General features: G+C 40.3%; 1 protein-coding gene across 1 annotated transcript in view; it reads right to left on the bottom strand.

Moving 5' to 3' along the window:
- LOC108881847 (collagen alpha-6(VI) chain) overlaps positions 1-19,748 on the bottom strand; it is a 67,549-nt gene that overhangs the window by 11,208 nt on the left and 36,593 nt on the right. The window contains exons 2-23 of the mRNA XM_051076347.1: positions 17,448-17,556; positions 16,211-16,798; positions 15,170-15,730; positions 14,007-14,609; positions 13,079-13,636; positions 11,297-11,848; positions 10,162-10,740; positions 8,722-9,285; positions 8,263-8,615; positions 7,742-7,829; positions 6,565-6,710; positions 6,079-6,171; positions 5,775-5,828; positions 5,402-5,473; positions 4,829-4,855; positions 4,670-4,714; positions 3,588-3,641; positions 3,228-3,290; positions 1,616-1,681; positions 812-865; positions 498-533; positions 351-413 (exon numbers count right to left, since the gene is read on the bottom strand). Of these exons, the coding sequence (XP_050932304.1) occupies positions 351-413; positions 498-533; positions 812-865; positions 1,616-1,681; positions 3,228-3,290; positions 3,588-3,641; positions 4,670-4,714; positions 4,829-4,855; positions 5,402-5,473; positions 5,775-5,828; positions 6,079-6,171; positions 6,565-6,710; positions 7,742-7,829; positions 8,263-8,615; positions 8,722-9,285; positions 10,162-10,740; positions 11,297-11,848; positions 13,079-13,636; positions 14,007-14,609; positions 15,170-15,730; positions 16,211-16,798; positions 17,448-17,532 (5,304 nt within the window). The 5' untranslated portion in view covers positions 17,533-17,556. The remainder of the gene's footprint in view (positions 1-350; positions 414-497; positions 534-811; positions 866-1,615; positions 1,682-3,227; positions 3,291-3,587; positions 3,642-4,669; positions 4,715-4,828; positions 4,856-5,401; positions 5,474-5,774; positions 5,829-6,078; positions 6,172-6,564; positions 6,711-7,741; positions 7,830-8,262; positions 8,616-8,721; positions 9,286-10,161; positions 10,741-11,296; positions 11,849-13,078; positions 13,637-14,006; positions 14,610-15,169; positions 15,731-16,210; positions 16,799-17,447; positions 17,557-19,748) is intronic.

The following is a 19,748-nucleotide window of genomic DNA, read 5'->3' as shown; positions in this document are numbered from 1 at the left end:
CCACAGAGAAACATGGTTTCTCTTTTCATAAACAGCTCCACTGAATTTCCAAGGAAGTCTGTTCACCAGCCAAACCAATTACCACGCTGAAACTCGCCAAAACCACCTTCCTGAGCGCTACATGCTGAGAAACCCTCTTGATGAAACCATTACTCTATTGAATGTCCCTTGTTGTTCTGTATTTGGAGGACACATCTGTACACGACAGGACACGACAGCGTGCAGCTGCTGTAAATGTGTCTGTAGGAATTTCACTGATCCTTGCCAAATCAAATACATTGGATTGCACTCTGTATTTGGACATCAACCCAATTTTTTCTATGTTTAGAGGTAGATGTCTGATCACTCACCTGTGGACCAGAAGCACCTGGGCTGCCTGGGAGTCCTCGAGTGCCTGGGTCACCAGGTAAACCCTGCAACAAGAGGGTGAAAGAGTAAGCAGAGTGTTTCTGGGCAATATAATAGATATATAAACTGTTGCTTGTTTCCTCTGCTACCTTCCCACCATCAGGACCTCTTCTTCCATCTAGACCCTGAAAAGCCAAAAAACTGGTTTAAATACACATGATCCAGATTTAACAAAAACAACAACACCTTTAATAATGATCGAAAAACAAGACTACAGTTTGCAGAACTCTGAAATTTATTGACAGGTCTTTTAGCTCTGGGCACCTGTGTGTTCAGACTAAATGCAAAACAGACTTTTGAGGCGGCTGATGTCTGATGAGTCAGCTCATAATCAGCTGTAGATGATCAAATAAATACAGTACATGTTTATCTGATGGAACAAAATGGAGGTCAGAAATCTCACCGGGTTTCCAGTAACTCCTGCACGACCTGGCCGCCCATCTTGTCCAGCTGGACCCTGTGGATTTCAGTACATGATGAACACATCTGCATTAACAGAATTTTTAGTTCAAATTTAGTTCTCATGATAAATTGTTGATGTTGATGTTTCAAACCCTGACTGCAGATTTATAGACAAAGTATTTTTCCCATAAAAATGAAAGAGAAGTTCCCTTTGAATAAAATACTACAGTACCCAGGAGCCTCAGGTGTTAGACAAGAGGGTATAATACATCAGCTGATATTACATGAGGACGCTTCCCTGGACAGAGACGAGCATAAAGACTGTAAAAGCTTCTAAAATATAATAATATAATTAAATATAATAGAAGTGTTTTTCAAAGGTGATAAAATTCAAATTATAATCAACATTAGGACAATTTAAAGAAGTAAAAAAATGTGCTAATAATACAAATGTACATATTCACATATACATACTCTAAATAAAGAGAATAATAGATGAAAGAATGAAAGAAAAAAATATGCCAATACAGCCCTAAAATCTTTAGAAATAAAATATTATCATCTCTAAGTTTTCTTAGTTATTCATTTTTATCTTAGTTCATTTTGTTAACCTTTCAAATCCAAATTGATTCAGATGAAGGCATTATAGCTCTTATCACTTGTATGTGATACTTCAGAATATGTTTGAATGAATTTCGTCACTGCAGTCAGAAGAATAGAAATACAGAAGAGCTGCACTGATCCAAAACTGATGCACAAACTTGTATTCATCTGAATTCTCTGGATTCTCTGGGATGTTTCTTACCGGTAAACCTGGGTTGCCGGGTTCTCCTTTGGCTCCGGGGACGGTGTTGTCGGTACCTGGTTCACCCTGTCAGTCAAAAACACAAAGACACAGTCGTCACTCGGTCAGCTTCCAGCTGTGGTCCAGCTGTGACTGGGTGTACTGCTTTGTAACAGAAGACAGAGCAGATAGTAAATTTAAAATCCATTTCATGCTGATCTGTTGTAAACGTGTTGACTGTGTGACGGGACGGGAAAGACCAAAGGGACCCGGGAAGAGCTTGGAAGCTGAGAATGTGTCTGTGTCTGACTGTTACCGCCTGGCTCAAGGCAACAAAAGGGAAGCGACACACAGATGTATAAACCAAAAAGGAATTTATTTAAGCCAAATTAATAGCCATATCAAATAAATAGCATTAAGTGTAAGTAGAAGAGAAATCAGTCATGTAAGAGGACACCAGAGGCCCAGCTGAGAGAGAGACAGAGACCACCCAGAAGGCAGTCCCTTATGCCTTTTTGGAAGCCCAACCCAGATGGGCAGGCATGAGCAGAAAACCCTCACAGATCCACCTACAACCCAACTCCCAGTATCTGCAGAACAGGCAGCAGAGCAGAGCAGGTAGGCGGACTGACTGATACAGAGACTCTGCCAAAAACTAAAACTAAGGAAGGTTTTGTTTTTACTTCCATCTCTTTATAGGCCTGTTAGACAATTTTCTCAAGAAGTTACCAAAGGACTTGGCTGGGACCTGCAGCACTTTGCCTTGGGTTCAGAGGGTTTGTTGATGAGATGTATTTAATCTGAGGATTTAGACCTGGTTATATAATTTGAAGAAACACCCTTTTCACTTTTGGCAAATTCTATGGTTGTAGAATTAACTGTAAATTGACAAAGATTGATTTTTGCCCATCAATCTGTATCCAATAATCCACAAAGACTAGCAGAATTTAAAAAAAAATTCAGCCCATTGAAGTTTTCTGTTTCTGTTTATATCTGTGAGCATGGAGCCAAGAGAGCAGACGCTCAGTCTCCACCTTTATCAGCAGCAGCTAAATATGCAGAGTTGGCCTGTCACTGGACTTTCACTGGACTGAGAGGCACTCATTCATTTCAGTCTGAGGACTGTTTAATAAAACAACAAGACGGCCATTTTCACATTCTATTCACTGTTACTTGCTATAAATCAGTTTTTTCAAACATGCTTACTACAGATTACTACAGATCACTTCCTCTGGTTTCTCCCTCACCTGTGGCACAGTAACAGAGATGCACATCTGTACACACCTGTATGATTATTGTTGTATTTATAAAACAATTTATGAATGATTAGTAACCCTAAAAATTCCTTAAAGGTATAATATGCAGGATTTGTCAGTTGCTGTTTGTAAACACACCATTAAGTGTTGGCCCCTCCTCCTCTGTTCAGAGAGAGAGTAAGTGGTGGGATGTGTTTTGTATGGTCACAGTGTCCTTGATCTTTGAACTTTGACCACCAAAATCTGCTCCGTTCATCCTTGAGTCCAACTCAATGTTTGTACCAAATTTGAAAAGAAAATCCCTCGAGGTGTTTCTGATATAATCTGATCTTTTTTCTCAACTGAGAAATTCAGAGAAACAAGATGGCAGTACTCACCGGATCTCCTCTCAGTCCTCGCTGTCCTTTCAGCCCCACCTCCCCACCGATACCTGGGATACCCTGAAGACGACAGTTTGACATGTCAGTGAACCAGTCAGAGGTGACGAGCTGATGAGTGTGGATGACTAAAGGGGTATTCCACTGAACTACAGCAGGACACCTTCTTTGAAGGACATAAACACTAATGTAAACACAGCAGTGCTATCAGAAATAACAGTAAGTGTAAACATGTAAAGAGATTCTTTAATGGATATAGAGACAAAGCACAAAGACCAGAGAGCTCACAGATACAGGTATCAGTACCACCATGCAGGGAAGTGAAAATAAATAAGTGGGTTATTAGTTGTTTTTTTTTACTGGGTTTCCTGGGTGTCCTCTCTCTCCTCGAGCTCCGTCGAGTCCCGTCACTCCCTGAAGATACAGAAACAGAAACAGCTCAACACAGAGAGCCTAAAAACCCTCCTGCTCATTAAAACAACCAGAAAACACCAGTAGAGATTCACTGAATCTTCACATCATCTGACTGTACTGAGCGGTTGTCGTTCACTTCCCTCTATCATGTTAAGATTGTTGTTCTTTATTTTAAGACTTCTGAGGGGCAGTAGTTTGGTTTCAAGGCCCAGAAAACTCTCTCAGTCCAGACCTTACTCTGAGCAGCAGGGTTCTACACTGCCTGGCCAAAAAAAGTCACCATCTGGATTTAACTAAGCAAATAGTTAAGAGCCTTCCATTGGATAATTACTGCACTGATTAATGTGTTTCAACGAGCAACAAGTTATGTAACCCTAACTGATGCAGTGAGTAGCCTCTCATTTCTTCAACAACCATACTGGCAGACATATCCCGTGGTAGTGATTTAGAGAGGCCTGCATCAAGCAAAGAAAACAACTAAGGAGATTGCTGAAACTACTAAAACTGAGCATTTCCACACACGCAATGCGAAAAGAAGTCAAGGGACTGGGAGTAAACAGCTGTGTAGCCTTAAGAAAACCACTTATCAGTGAGGCTAATCAGAGGAAAGGCTTCAGTTTGCTGGGGAGCATAAAGATTAAACTGGAGGTCATGTGGTCTGATGAGTCCAGATTTACCCCGTTCCAGTGCGATGCACCCATCATGCCTAGCATCTACAGTACAAGTCTGTGGGAACAGTGTAATGATCTGGGGTTGTCTCAGTTGGTCAGGTCCAGGTTCAGCAACGTTGTGTTCCCAAAAAATGAGGTCAGCTGACCACTGTGATGATTAGCTGTTTTTCTCTGTTTTATATCACAGTAAACTGAACATCTTTGGTTTTAGGACTGTTTAGGACATCTGAAGACGACACCTTGGGCTTTAGGAAACTGATGGATCTTTTTATAGGATGGGACATTTGATTGACCAAATGAACACATCTTTATCTAATGATATGCTGATACACAGATTGTATGTGCTGACATTCGTACCTGCTCGCCGTCGACTCCGTCCAGTCCATCTTCTCCATTCTCACCCTGCAGCGTTGGAAGACAATCAGCTGTTACATCTCACTGATTTCATCTGTTAGTATCTGAACTACTCTTTCGTAAATGCAACACTTCACATTGCTTCTTTGAGGAGTCACTCACCCTGTCGCCTGAGGTGCCTCTGTAGCCCTGCAGATACAAACAACAGGATTTAAACACATCAACAAAAGCTGACAGGAAAATGACTGTTGACTCCACAGAGGTTCTTAATGTAAAACAAGTACAAAGTAAAACCTTGTCTGTATGCCAACTTTTGATACTTCTGGTTGTGTCGATACACGGCGCTATGAATATGTTTTCTTAATTGGCCTCAGATACGCAACGTAATCCAATGAACACTTGTCTACGTCCCTGTGTTTACACCAAAAAATATAAGAAAATATAGTTCATAAAGCTTCAAAAATGACAGTTATTCTTCAATGATGTGTGTTACAGGCCTTTAAGGTACTGACAACACCATGTTTTACACAACAGTAATTGCAGCAGTTGTATTATTAACAGTAGTACAGTGGGGGAAGTAATCAATTAACAATTAATCAATGTCACAGGCCAGAAAACTAGAAAAACATAGATAAAATGGGTCTAACACAGGTGAACTGTTCACCATGAGCAGTAACCAAAATCCAATATTCAGTGTTACTGTGCTCTTTGCAGTAGCACTGAGCCAAACTGTACCTTCAGTCCACTGAGTCCAGGACAGCCCTGGATGCCGTGAGTTCCATTTGGTCCAGGAAACCCTCGGTCACCCTGCAACAACCAAACAAAGTGAGCAGTGGCACAGAAGATTAAACTGGAGTCCAGAACAGGTCCAGATAACAGTTTCATCTTGAGGATCTCAAATTTACACGTACATTTCTCTGTGTGCAACACTGATATTTTCAGATTAGAAATCATCCATGATCATATAAAACCAAATATTTAAAATAAAAAAAAAAAAACTAGACAGTTCTGAATTTGATCACATTAGTCAGTTGATCAGTTGCATGATATCTCAACATGTTAACAGATTCCAACACTGTGTGGATTAATTTAATGAAGAAGCACTTACAATCATTCCCTCGTCTCCCGGGAAGCCTGGCTGACCCCTCCGTCCAGGCAGACCCTATTTTTAAAACACAAAAAACTATTTGTGGTAGAAACATTAAAAGTAACTCTTAAAGGTCAAAAATGAAATAAACATGTCTGTAACAATGTCCTTCAGGATGATGAGGCTGACTGTTGACCTCCTCTACCATTACCTTCTGAGTACATAAAGTATTATCCCCCAGAGGACAACAGTTAAAAATTCAGGAAGTTAAGGTTAACTTTGATTGCATGGAAAACAAGTTAAAAGATGTGTGTGTTCTAGTTACCTTTGTCCCTGGTCTGCCTGGAGATCCACGGACACCTGCAGGTCCTGTACATTTACACTGGACGTTACAGCACACTCTATCTGACACCGCGTCCTGCAGAGATACAGAGAGCAGAGGAGAAAACAATAACAATGCAGATTTCCTGACTAACAGACGACCAGTAAATGAGACAGCTTTGTCTGAGTTGTTGTGAGGTGTAGTTTTTCATTTCTGTTGGAGCTTGTCTATCACTGCATACAATCGTTTTCACATATGAACTCCAGACAACATCCAGAGAATCAGGTCCAGACATTCTCTGGTGTTGCACTTTCACACATGCAGCACACAGTCAGAGATTGGAGGATGATGACTTCCAGTGTTGCTGGTCAGAACAGGCTGAAACACCTCAAGTTTGGAAGTCGACACATGATATAAACTAGTTCCTTTGAAACAAGCTGAAGCCTTGAGGCTGTTTACCTGTGCTCAGCAGTAACAGGACTGACTTACAATCTGTTCGAGGATGGTGCTGCCAATACTCCGCATGTCAATGCTCAGATGACGGTGGTGGGTGAATCCTCGGCCAAACTCCACCTTCTGTGGATGGGCGGTGTCAGGTACTCCCTCCAGAGCCACAGTCAGCAGAGCGTTGATCCCTGCAGAAAATTATCCAAACCACTGGCTGTAGGTTTACTGCCTTGAAGGAGTGCAACAGATCTTAGAGATCTTATTTATTCCCTTAGTGTAAAAAACAAAAATGAAATCTCTTCTCTCAAATCTTTTATTGCCATCAATCCAGTTTCTCACAGTGTTTTCCTTATTGTAACGTAATTCCAGTTAAAATGTGAAAATAAAATCTTTCCTGCAGTTATTCTCTTACTCTGCAGGCTACAGTGCCAAAGCATGGAACGATATTGGCCGTAATGGGAGTATTTTTTCCACTATAGAACTATATAATTACATTTCCATTCATTACAACCAAATGGAGCAAGTTCCAGTCTTTTTCATTGTTGTTTGTAGCCTTATTATGTTGCTAGGCTAGCAAGTGTTGTCAGTCTGTGTTTAGTGAGTTTTTCAGGATTAATAAGCCTTAAAAGTGTCTGATTAGTTCAGTTTAAGCTACAGGAGTATTTCTGAAGCTGCTGTATGTTCATGTTCTGCTGCCACAGAGGAAATAACTTCATGACGAGTGAGAATGATTTCACAGCGTCTCCCGACATGTTGTCATCAGCTGAGAATTATATTATCAGCTGTATTATTAACTGTCAGAGTAAATAATTCAGAGAGGAATAACTCAGTCAGCTGATTAGTGGTCACTAGGAAAGCAAGCTGTTTACAGACATCTAACTGAACAGAACCTGAAGCAGACACTGTGTCATCGTCAGAGGCTGTGGGAAAATTAGAAAATTACAGTTCAAATTTACTCTCTTTAAGTCTTTAAATTCTATTTCAAATCAGTTTTTTGTTCATGCTAGAGATGAACAGAGGCTGTCTAAATCCTGCCGAAAAGTCTGTACCACAGAAGACCCACCATGGACATAGAAGGATAAGGCATACATACAGAATCAAAGAAAGAGGAAGGTGTTTTGGAATGACTCAAATAAATAAATTATTGAAGAGGAGGATTAATTTATCTATATTTCTACTTATCAGACCACTGGAAACAACTCTGCCTTCCAAATTTTACCAGACTTTTCCAGGAGGTACGTTTCTTTCTTCAGTTCCATCACATCTTCATCGCGTTCTTCAAGTCCGTCTGAGAAGATCACCAGCACCTAAAGAAAAGGTTAGTCACATGTTAGACTGCTATGGTCCCCAGAGGATAAACAGTAATAATTTTAATGCTCCCCTGACGTTTGCTCTCGCACCACCGTAAAGTTCACATTTGTGGTTTTGAGTGAAATGCCTAAAATATTTGTGGGACTAGCATTAAGTTTTCTACAGACATTCCTCAACATGAATTATAATAACTTGGGTGATTGTCTGAATTTTCCTCTAGCACCGTCACAAGGTCAATACTTTAATTTGTCCAACACTTTAGTTTATCAAATTGTGAACATGGTAAAACATTATAACTGCCACCTGTCACATCAACATGCTGAACATACTTTGCGACTACAGAATGAGGAAGCATTTATCAACCTAATATAATTTCATGATGAATGGATGGAAAGGTGACTAAGGATTTTGCGGGGCTGTCATTCTCACCTTTACATTTGCTTTGGACTGGGTCTCAAAGGTCTTCGTGAAGGCCTGCAGCAGGGCACGGTTGAAGAAGGTAGGGACCGACACCTGATGGTTCATGACTTTCTTCACCACTTCCTCATTGTATTCTTCAAAAACTGGATCATACAAAGGACGTCCAGTGCGATCTACCACTTGGTAGGCGATTCTGGTCTTCACAGGTGAGGGGCTGACGCAGCAGACAGGTACTGTGGAAACGTAATGGGCGATCTCTGGCAGAACGGCCTTCAGCTTGGTGTGGCCACTGAACAGTGTCTCACCCACAGCTCTTTTTTGAGAGATATCAAATCCCATGGCGATATCAATGGAGCATCCCTCTGCAAAAGGACAAGTCTTAACCTTTGACAGTCATAGACATAAAGGAATATGGTGGGAAAGACAGGGAGACATATAGAGAGGAAAACTCATCCTTTCGCAACTCACCCTCAGGTTCGTCACGTGGGCAAATGGCATCGATCACCTTTTGCTTGATTGTTACCAAGCCCTTGAAGTTCTGCACAGTAAACAGCCTCTCTGGGGTGCCAGCGATCTGCAGAAGCTGCAGATCGTGGACGTCTCCAACAGCAATGGCAAACACCACAATCCCCAGAGCCCTGAGACTGTCAGCTGCTTCCTCCACATCATCATGAGAATCACCATCTGAGATCAACACCAGATTCTGGGGGATCCCGACAGATCTACGACTGCCGCGTGATGCATCAAAATAATCCTTAATGTGTTTCAAGGCTTCACCAAGATAGGTGTTTCCACCAATGTAGGACAGACTGTCAATTCGTGACATCACATCCTTCTTCTCTGTGTAATCACTGAGATAAAACTCATGGTGAGGAGCTGAAGCGAACTGCGCACATCCAACACGGATAAAGTCTTTTCTGACATCAAGGGTCTTCACTAGTTCTTTCGTGAAGTTTAACATGATGGTGTAATTTTCTGGGGTAATGCTACTTGACCGGTCAAGTAGAAAGACCACATCGGCCTCCTCACAATCTGCCAAACCAAAAGAAAGGTATCAGTCCACACTACTAATAAACAGTTTTAATGTGAAATCATCTCTGTTTAGCAGAAATTATGCAGAAATTATGCTTGGCCCTTGACCATTTAGGCATTTGGATTTGAACTGTTTCAGCAGAGAATCATGAGTCATAAATGTGACATACAGTGCTGTATGTCTGCAGTAAATGCATGCAAGCACTTCTTCCATATTCCACTATCCAACTCATTAGCTGGATGAGGTCTGTTCAGCATTCATGTACTGAGACACTTTGTCAAAATGTGCATGAGGTCCAAACATAAATACTGTTTATGTACATATTCATAAGTTTATGATGTACCATCATGCCAAAATAGGGTCTGGTGTCAGGGGGGAGGTTTAATAAATTACTCCCATAATGTAATAGGGTGTGCCACCAAATTTATGAAGTGTGTACTTCAACATTAGTTCACTAAGTTTAGTAATTCATATCCAGAAACAAATACTTATTCCCTCCAACTGACAGCATTAAGCTGGCATTCATTTGTCACTAACACATCTATGGATGTGGATATACTAAGGTTTTGGCTTTTGTGCTTTATGCTTCCTTTGAGGTTCTTGTAAAAACAACACTGTTTATCTTTGACATATCTTTACAGGACAACATTATTTTTGATGGTACTATGACTGTAATCCAGTTCATAAAAACCTTCATTATTACAAAAGGACAGGCGGTAAACCTGCTGCTGTCCAAGAGGGAAGACTGGGGACAATGAACTATTAATTGATGGAACATAATGAGTAAATTGAGCACCAACATTGAGTTGAAATTAATTGAAATTCATAGTGTTAAGTGAACAACACAACAGAACAAATGTGCCCTAACCTCTTACCTCGCTTGGTGGAATCGCAGATAACAGGGAAAATTTTCTTGTACAGATTTTCTAGGGCCACGAAATTGTCCACATAGAAAACTTTGGATATGTCATCACCAGCCATGATATTCAGCTCCTCCTTCTTTGCTTGCTCCACTCCAATGCTGATGACGGTGATCCCGTTTTCTCGCAGTTTATCAGATGATGACTTCAGACCTTCAGGGTCAGTGGCTTCCCCATCTGTTATCACCATGAGTATCTGAGGCACCTTGTCTTTTTTCCGGCCGCCATGTTGAGCACCAAAGTACTGTAAAGAGAATTCCAAGGCCTTGCTCGTGTAGGTGTTTATCCCTGGTGCCGTCAACTTTGAAATTGCATCAATAACACCTTGTTTGGACCCATAGGTTTTAAGAGTAAAAATAGACTTGGGATCATCGGCATAGAGAATGACCCCAAAACGAGTCCACTCCTTGCCAACTGTGGTTTTGTTCACTACTGACTTCATAAACGTTTGCATACTTGCAAACTCTGTTTGATCTATGCTTGAGGAGCCATCCACAAGGAAAATAATGTCAGCTTTTGAAATTGTCGTACAATCTGTTTGAAGAAAAAAGACAAATATGAAAAGTTAACTCAAAAAGGTCAATCAAACATTTTAGGAAATACCTTAATTAGTTCCAAATCATGCGTTAGATGACTAGATAACATCAATATGACCTCTGTGTGTTCAGTAAAAATATGCAGTTTGCCCAGAGGTGCCCAAAGTTTTGTATACAACTGTATGACCAGGGCATGGCTGTATAGAACTGTGTACCAACCCAACCTCTGCACAACAGAACTGTCTCAAACACAATAAGAAAGCAATAAATTCCACAAATTAAGTCTTCACAAGTCATCAAAGCAAAAGGTGTCTACTTTGAAGAATTGATGGATGGATGGATATATAACATATTCTGGTTGGTTCCTTGATAGTTTTGATGTCTTCTGTATTAATCTACAATGTATAAAGTCATAAAAACAAAGAAAAACCACTGAATAAGAAGGTGTTTCCATACTTTTTACCTGATAGTGTACGTATGTTGTTAAACTGTAAAACATTTTCATGCTTACTTGAGGTACAGACTCTTTAAAGTCAATTGAAAAACGTTCTTACCTTGATGGCAGAGCTTCAAGATCAACTTGTTCTCCAATTTGTCCAACTCATCAAATTTGCTCAAATAAAAGACATTTTCTGTTGAACCACTGATTTCTACCAGCTGGGAGGTAACAGCAGGCCCCACTCCAATGCTGTAGATCACCACTCCTTTCTCCCTAAGAGCTGCAGCAGGCCCTTTGACCTCGTCCTGGGCCTCGCCATCTGTTATAACTACAAGCTTCTGTCCCTTGTTTGGACGCCCTCCTTCTTTTGTATCAAAATACTGCGACACCTCTGTGATGGCTTTTCCTGTGAGAGTATTTTGATTCATTTGCTGCATGGCATCGATGGTTCTCAACATCTCCTTTTTGTTGAAGTTGGAGCTGAGGGAAAACTCCAGTTTGTGACCAGTGCTGAACTGCATAACACCAACATGCACATCATTCATCCCGATGACAGACTTGTTAATGATAGATTTCATGAAGTCTTTCATTTTCTCATAGTGTTCGGAATAGATGCTTGCAGAGCTGTCCACTAAGAAAATGATGTCGAGAGGTACGTCTTGACAAGCTGTGGACAAAACACACAGAAATGTTTATTGTGTGATGTTCGTCTTTTCTCCTTTTTCTTGTTTTAGGGCTCAGCCAGCCAGAACTTCAGAGCTATATTTCAAAAGTAATAAAACCTCATTCAAAATGAGGTCCGCCCCACGGCTGTGGAACACCCTGCCTGAAAACATGAGGGCTCCACAGACTGTGCACTGTTTCCAAAAACACTTAAAGACTTTTATGTGCAGTAAAGCTTACTAATGGGAATGCAACTTTTATGTTTTATGCTTGTTTTCAAAATCAAATGTAAAGTGCTTTATAAATAAAATTAATTATTATTATAATTACTGAGTGGCCACAAATTCACCCAGAGCAACATAAATTGAGGTGAAGGTGTTTGAATTCCTGAGAATAATGCAGTAAGGATAAATAATGAGCTTCTATCACATACATTTATATGGAGAAGTTAAATGTTTTTTCATCAAAGTCAAAAAAATTGTTAAACTACAGCTCATATAGAAATATATTGGTGTGGCACAGCACATAATTACATCATGGTTACTTCGTTTCTTCTAGGGTTATGATGCTCTTGTCAAACATATTTTTTTCAACTTTAGATCTGTCTGAAAAATGTCTGTAATTACAGCCATATCTGTACTAGTCTCAGCCCCTTTGATTGGCTTTTGTTGAGCTGGTGACATATAACCTGTGATGTCTAAAGCTTATGGAAGATGGTGTTTATTTAAAGCTACCAAAAACAGATGTATTAAATAGACTAGAATTATCGCCTTGTGGTTGTATGCCTCTTCCAACCAGTCCAGTTGCAGTTAATCAGCATGTGAATTTCTGTATTATGGCCAAAAGCGTGTTTTATAACATTAAAATGACCTTTGACCACCAAATTTTAATCAGTTCATCTTTGCATCCAAGTGAACGTGTGTGCCAAATTTCAAGAAATTCCCTCAAGGTGCTCTGGTGATATCATGTTCATGAGAATGGGACAAACAGATGGAAAACATAATACCTCTGGCCACAGCTGTTTTTTTTTTTTTTACCATTTTTTACCATGCTCATCAAGACACACACAATATACTCTTGACTTAGCTCATGTTTCAAGCCCATATTTTTAGAATTCTGCTATAATACAAACATCTATGGCTTTCTTGCTTCTGGAACAAAATCCTGAATGTTCTGGTTTCAACTGTACATATGCTAGATGTGCATTTTTAAGTCCACTTTAAGCTGTCCTTACCACGAGGAACACAGATGTCTCTGATGAGGTCATCATTGATGAACTTCAGGGAATCAAAATTAGTGACATAGAAAGTCCTCTTCCGGTCACCAGCAATCTCTATCAGCTCAGCCTCAGTTGAGTTTTTCACTCCAATGGCATAGATATTGATATCTTGTGCCCTTAATTCCTCTGCAGGTGCCTTAACTGAATCTTGTGATTTTCCATCTGTGATGACAATCAGGTATGTTGGGACCTTGTGACGGCTTTCCAAAGCTTTCTTAAAGTGTTGACCCATCTCTGACAATGCTTTTCCTGTCTTTGTCCCACCTCCCCTGTGCTGAATGTTTGCCACAGCCTTCTTCATCGTATCGGTATCTGAGTAGGTTGTCAGGTCAAATTCCAAGGTTGGTTCAGTTGAGTATTTCACAAGTCCAATGCGGACATGTTTTGGTCCAATAGGGAATTTATTAAGAAACCCAGTGATGAATGTCTTCATGTCACTGAAGTCATCATTATGAATGCTTCCTGAATCGTCCATCAGGAAGAAGATATCTGCTTCATCCTGTTGTTCACACACTGGAAAGAAAAAGGAACTACATTCATTATTATATTTTCATGTAATCAAAAGGAGGGGAGGTTAAAAATGAAATATTTAGTGAAGGCTAAATTTAAATAGCTACTCAAGAGGCAACAATTAGTTTCCCAACAAACACACCATTGGGGTGGACAGGATGTTGGCTTACAACCAACTATAACCAACTATAACTGAAGAGGAACTTCAGTTTTTTTTAGGTTAGATCAAAATAGTTTAGTAGTCCACACGTCCCATTACTTTTTCTTTACATTAATTTGTGTGTTATGACATAAATGCAAATGCTATCATTAAACTTTGTACTTGGTTACAACACTGATTAACATCCATAAACACAATAATCAAAACTCAAACCTTTTTTGATGTCAGGTTTTTTGATCGCTTCATCAATGATGTTCTTGCACATGATTTTCTGCAGAGTCTGTGTCAGGGGTTTCAGCTTGGCAAAACTGTCCACAATAAAAACATGCTTTTCAGGTGGGTGATTTGCTATGTCCTTCAGTTCAGATTCAGTGGCATCTTTGACTCCAACAGCGTAAATGGTGACACCAGCCCGACGAAGACTGCTTGCTGCTTCAGTCACAGGATCCTGGGATTTACCATCTGTGATCACCACCGCCACCTTCTGAATACCTTTCCTGCTGCCCCTTTTTTCAGTGAAGATTTTGTCCCGTGTGAAGTTTAGGGCAGCTCCGGTGTTTGTACCACCGCCATTGTAAGGCAGGATGTTGATGTACTGCAGGACACCAGCCTTGTCTTTGAATGTGTTAAGATAGACATGTGCTCTGGCTTCCGTGTTGTACGAAACAATGCCAACTCGTACTCTAGTCAGACTGACATTCAGGCTGCTCACAGTCGAGTGCAGAAAACTTCGTACCAGCTGGAAGTTCTCAGTTCTAATGCTTCCCGACTCATCAACAATGAACACAATGTCTGCAACATTGGCACCTTTGCAATCTGTGAAAGGAGTGTAATTAGTTCAGTTGAGACATCATCTACTTACCCATTCAAATATATTCAAAGATGAAACAAATAAGAGGAGTGCTCGCTATGTAACACAATCTTTAAAAAGTTTGTGAGCTATCTCTTGCTAACTGACCAGCTTACTTGATGCTTTTGGTGCTATTACTATCGTATAGGCCAATCCAGTAGGTATGATTTGCAGAACAAGCAGCTGGGTCAAAAAACAGCATTAAACTGTTCAACGTAATGTTTTTCTATCTATTTTGCATATAACACTTTGTTCAACAACATTCAGAAATACAAGTACAAGTGTGTAAAGGAAGAATTCAAGTGTAAAATTCAGGTGGTGGAATTTTTCCAAATAACAATTTATAGATTGACTGTTAATAAAATGTTGGAAAACACATTTTCAAAAGCCAATTACAATGAAGGACAAAATTATTTAAAAGAAAACCTTTCAAAAACTTTCTAGAATTCTATGTTTTCAGTTGACTCCAAAGTAACTGATGCAGAAAATTAGATAATGATAACAGTATTAATAAAAATTCTCTCACCTTCAGAAACCTCCTCCTTTTCCTCAGTTACGATCAAATCCTTCAGAAGAGTTACTCTGACAGAATCAAATGAATTCTCAACTCTTGCAAAACTATATAGGTCACTCAGTGATGCACCTGCACTCATCCCCACTATAATTATGCCTTCTGCTTCGATTTTAAGAGCCTCCTTAGACACCACCGGGTCGTCTGAGTCTTTTCCACTCACAACAATCAGAAACTGTCGGGCGCCCCGGTGCGCACGGCCCCCAGCCTCAGGGGTGAAGAACTGAGTGTTGACGTCCTGCAGAGCCCTGCCCAGGTTACGTGGTTGGTTGGGTTGTGGACGCAGACGCAAACGTTGGACCGCTTCCATGGTCTCCTGCTTGGTTTGATAAGTATTAAGAAGGAATTCAGCCTTGGTATCTCGACCATACAGAGCCAAACCAATGCGGTAGGCGGACGCTCCAACGTTAAGATCTTTGATCAATTCCTTAAGTTCTGACTTAAATTCGGAGAACGGTCCTTGAGTTATGCCACTGTCCACCAAGAAGAAAATATCTGCAAACTTGTCCACCAAAGCTGAAATAAGACATAACAAATAATTATTGCATTTTTTACAGTATAGTACAGTCTGCTAATCAGGCTCAAGTTGTCAAGTGTGCTGCAAAAAAAGAGATTATTGTTAAACCCACATTCCTGTCAGGTTGTTAGCTATTCTGTCACAGCTAAAGAGGGGCCAAAGAATTCAGCTTAATAGACCTTCCAACTCAAAGAAGCCACATATGGATTTTGGTATTTTAAGGTTGTGACTGTGCAGTAATGATTTTCTCTCCAAAATGTCTACTGAACAGGACTACAGATCAAAACAGTAGTAAACTAATTGTGTAGTACTGTCTACGATAAGGGTTAGCAGGGTGGGATGATAATAGATTCAAACAAACAAGCCCAGTATGACTTCAACCTAATGGACAACAACCTCATTAGTAGCCACAGATAGTCTTGGATTTTCTCCATTTCAAATGACAAACTGTGGCTATTTCTTGTGATCATTTGCCTTACCTTGTCTCAAATCATCCACAGAGGTGCAAACAACTTGTAGCAGATCCTTCCTCAGATCCTCCAGAGCCTGGTAATTGTCAGTATTGTAAACAAAGCGCCTTGGGGGCCAGTTGGCAATGTTCTTAAGCTGCTTCTCGTTGATTTGTCCCACCCCGATGGCAAACACAATGATTCCAAGTTCCCTAAGCTTTTCGGCGGGATCAACCACTTCATCTGTGGACTCCCCATCTGTGATGACCACAGCAATCTGAGGCACCCGTTGGCCGATTCGGCTCCCTGCGTCTTTGATGAAGTACTGAGTATGGAGGAAGTCCATGGCCTTGCCCGTGTATGTCCCCCCTCCTTGCAGGGAAAGTCTGTCCACTGCAGCCAGCAGTGATTTCTTGTCTTTGTGGTCTTTCAGCAGGAACTCCCGCTGAGGGGCATCGCTGTACTGTGCCAAGCCGATCCGAACTTTTTTGGGGCCGATGTCGAGTGCCCTGATGATGTTGCGGAGAAAATTCTGGACCTCCTGAAAGCTGTCAGGGCTAATGCTGGAGGAGCCATCGACTAGGAAGACGATGTCAGCCACAGTGGCATTTTCACACACTGGACAAGGAAAGGAAAGTCAGCGTTGTATGTTCATGAATAACTTTTCAAGGGAAAATGTTGCAAAACCCATGTTTTGTCTCAATTCAGATACATCCACTAAATGTCAAATCCCTTGGAGGTTACTTTTTACAGTTCCACATATTTTTATTGTTGTTTTTGTTCTACCATCCTGCAACTTGGTTAGTTATTTTTTTATTTGTAAATTTTAATTCTTAAATGTAACTTTATTCTTCTGTATTTATTTTATTATATATACATATTGTCTTTATAACCTGTTACGAGCACCCTCTCTGTAACACGTGTGTCTTTCTCCTTTTTTTCTTCTCTGTCTACAGTGTTGTAAGTTGTAATCTGGAACCTGAATTTCTGGAAGGGAACCTCCCCAAAGGATCAATAAAGTTCTTATCTATCTATCTATCTATCTATCTATCTATCTATCTATCTATCTATCTATCTATCTATCTACCTATCTTCTTTTGTTGGTGTCTCCTCTTTCTTTGCTTATACACATGATGCTAAAATTGTAAAAAAAAAAAAAAAAAAATCTCAATAACCCAATATCCCAATAATGTACTTCATTGTTCCAGTGTAAATAACATGAATACCAAGCATATACTGTATGTGATCTCTCATAGAAAACACTCACCTGTAGTATATGTAGCCTGAGCAGAAATGCCATAGGAATATGCTGCTATGATGAGGCTGAAGAGAAGACATGTTCTTCCCTTCATTTTGGGACAGGAGTTTCTCTCTTCCTGCAACACAGATATAGAGGGGTTGGTTTTGATCTTTATTCTCCATGCTGCTAATAAAATGTAAAACAAACAAAATAAACTTTTGTTGAAGCGTACTAGAGCAGTAAGGAGCCAATCCCAGCTGACACTGGGCGAGAGGTGGGGTATATTCTGGACAGATCACCAGCCCATTGCAGGCTGACATGCAGATACAAACAACCATTTACACTCATATTTACGAACAATTTAGAGTCAACAGTTAAGCTGCATGTCTTTGAACTGTGGGAGGCGGCAGGAGTAACGGAGATAACACAACAGCAAGTCCTTTCTTTTTTGTTGCTTTGTTGGATATAAATTCTGTAAACAGTTAGCATGATTTAAAGGAGAATTTAATGCTAATGTTCTGATGATTACTGCAATTTTCCAAGTCGCTTGGTTTTTGCCCTTTTTACCCCAAAAAAGCTGAATAATTTGTGGTTTGTTGTCAACTTGGACAAAACCTGAGTGAGAAAAGAAATAACTGATCTTTAATAGAAACATGAAGCCATTAGCTCAAGTGCAACTTGTAACAGCAAACAGTAATGACTCTTATCGCTTACTGCAGCAGATAATTGGAACCATTCATTCAAGTCCTGCTGCTCAGTCCAGACCCTCTCTCTCAGGATCACAGCTTCATTCTCAGTTTGATTTTTTTCTCCCTCATATTCAGGGGCGACCTGGTGGTCAAGGAATTACAGAGCTGACTTGCAACATCGTCATGTTTGTCCCTAATTCCACAGCATTATTAGTTACAATACTTACAACGTCAGGTGAGTAGTTGAGAGCAAAACAAAGGCAGAGCTCAGACATGGGTGCAGTCTGACCCATGAGTACTGAAAAATCATGTGTGACTTTCAGTGGTGAAGAAGTAATCAGATACTTCTGCTCAGTAAAATTCCTGTCAGTCAGTGGAGTCTGGTACTGATATACAGAGATGTTTCTGGATCTTACTCAGTTATAAAAAGCTCTGTCTCTGTAGGAATCCATAATGTTGTCAGACACACAGAATAACAGTCTAATACTTTGACATGGAAAATTGTCCACTGGGTTCCATTGTAGTGCTGTTCTTGATCAACCCTGCACTGACTTTAAAGATTTTTGTCCCTAGCAATCATTTACACCCTAAAACATGGAAACTGAAGCCCAGGTTCAAAAGTACCAGCGTTATCTAAAATTACAGAGGAAGCAAGTGCTGTATAGACAGTAAACCCAGAGGACAAAATGTGTTTTTTTCAGAAAGAAATGTTGAATGAGAGACTGCTGAACAGAGGCTAGCCTTGACACGTCATTATGATTCCCACAGTCACAGGTTTACGTCCACATTTATGTCCTGTGACCTGCCGACGAACACGGTAAAAAGTAAGTAACTGAAGACTATTAAGAGCTCAGAGACGCTTCAGTTTCCTATCGGAGAATTCCCTTTTTGCTGAATAGGAAACAGATGAACCACAGCTGTTTGGCTCCAGGCTTAACTTCAGTCTCTGGTAACGACTGTGGTGTAAAAACATTCAGGTCATGCTAACCAAATTAGCGCTTTTTGATGACAGACCTATTAAGCAACTGCAAAATAATTAAGCTGTCAATAAATCTGATGGACAGGATCTGACAGCAGGCAGCAAAAATCTGAAATCCAAATGATGTTTGTTAAATTCTGCAACAGGTGTCAACATACCTGACTGGCAGGGTCACATCTTTGCTGTAATTAAAGCTATAAGCTTTCACTGATTTCCCTATTTCAACATCCCACTTCAAAGCTCAGAGAAGGTTTTAATCACTCAGTTTGTTGCTTTGGATTTCTGGATCCACTCAACTAAAACAGTCTGTGTCCTCAGAACTAGGGTGACTGCAGGTCTGCCTCAACATTTTCTGACTTTCCTCCTCTCTCTCTGGCTAATAGCTGTAACAGTTTTTGGAAACAATGGATCTCTGTGGCTCAGAGGGATATGACACCACTTGCTGGTAGGAGACAGTCATGTTGCTTTGACTCTGCTCATGAGGTTTGTTGGCGAGAAGAGAAGTCGTATCACCAGACTTAGCCCTCAAATTCAACAACTGCAGCATCAGCAAGAACAAAACAGTGAATCACAGAAATAAAAAAAAATCAAATTGTTTCACAGCAGTTATGTTCTAAAAAATTTGGTCCAAAATACACTCTGTATACAATGTGGCCATAT

Source organism: Lates calcarifer, linkage group LG15 (assembly GCF_001640805.2).
Source record: "Lates calcarifer isolate ASB-BC8 linkage group LG15, TLL_Latcal_v3, whole genome shotgun sequence".
In the NCBI taxonomy this organism is placed as follows: domain Eukaryota; kingdom Metazoa; phylum Chordata; class Actinopteri; family Centropomidae; genus Lates; species Lates calcarifer.
Note: the sequence above shows the minus strand (reverse complement) of the source record. Positions and strands in the feature narration are given on the sequence as shown.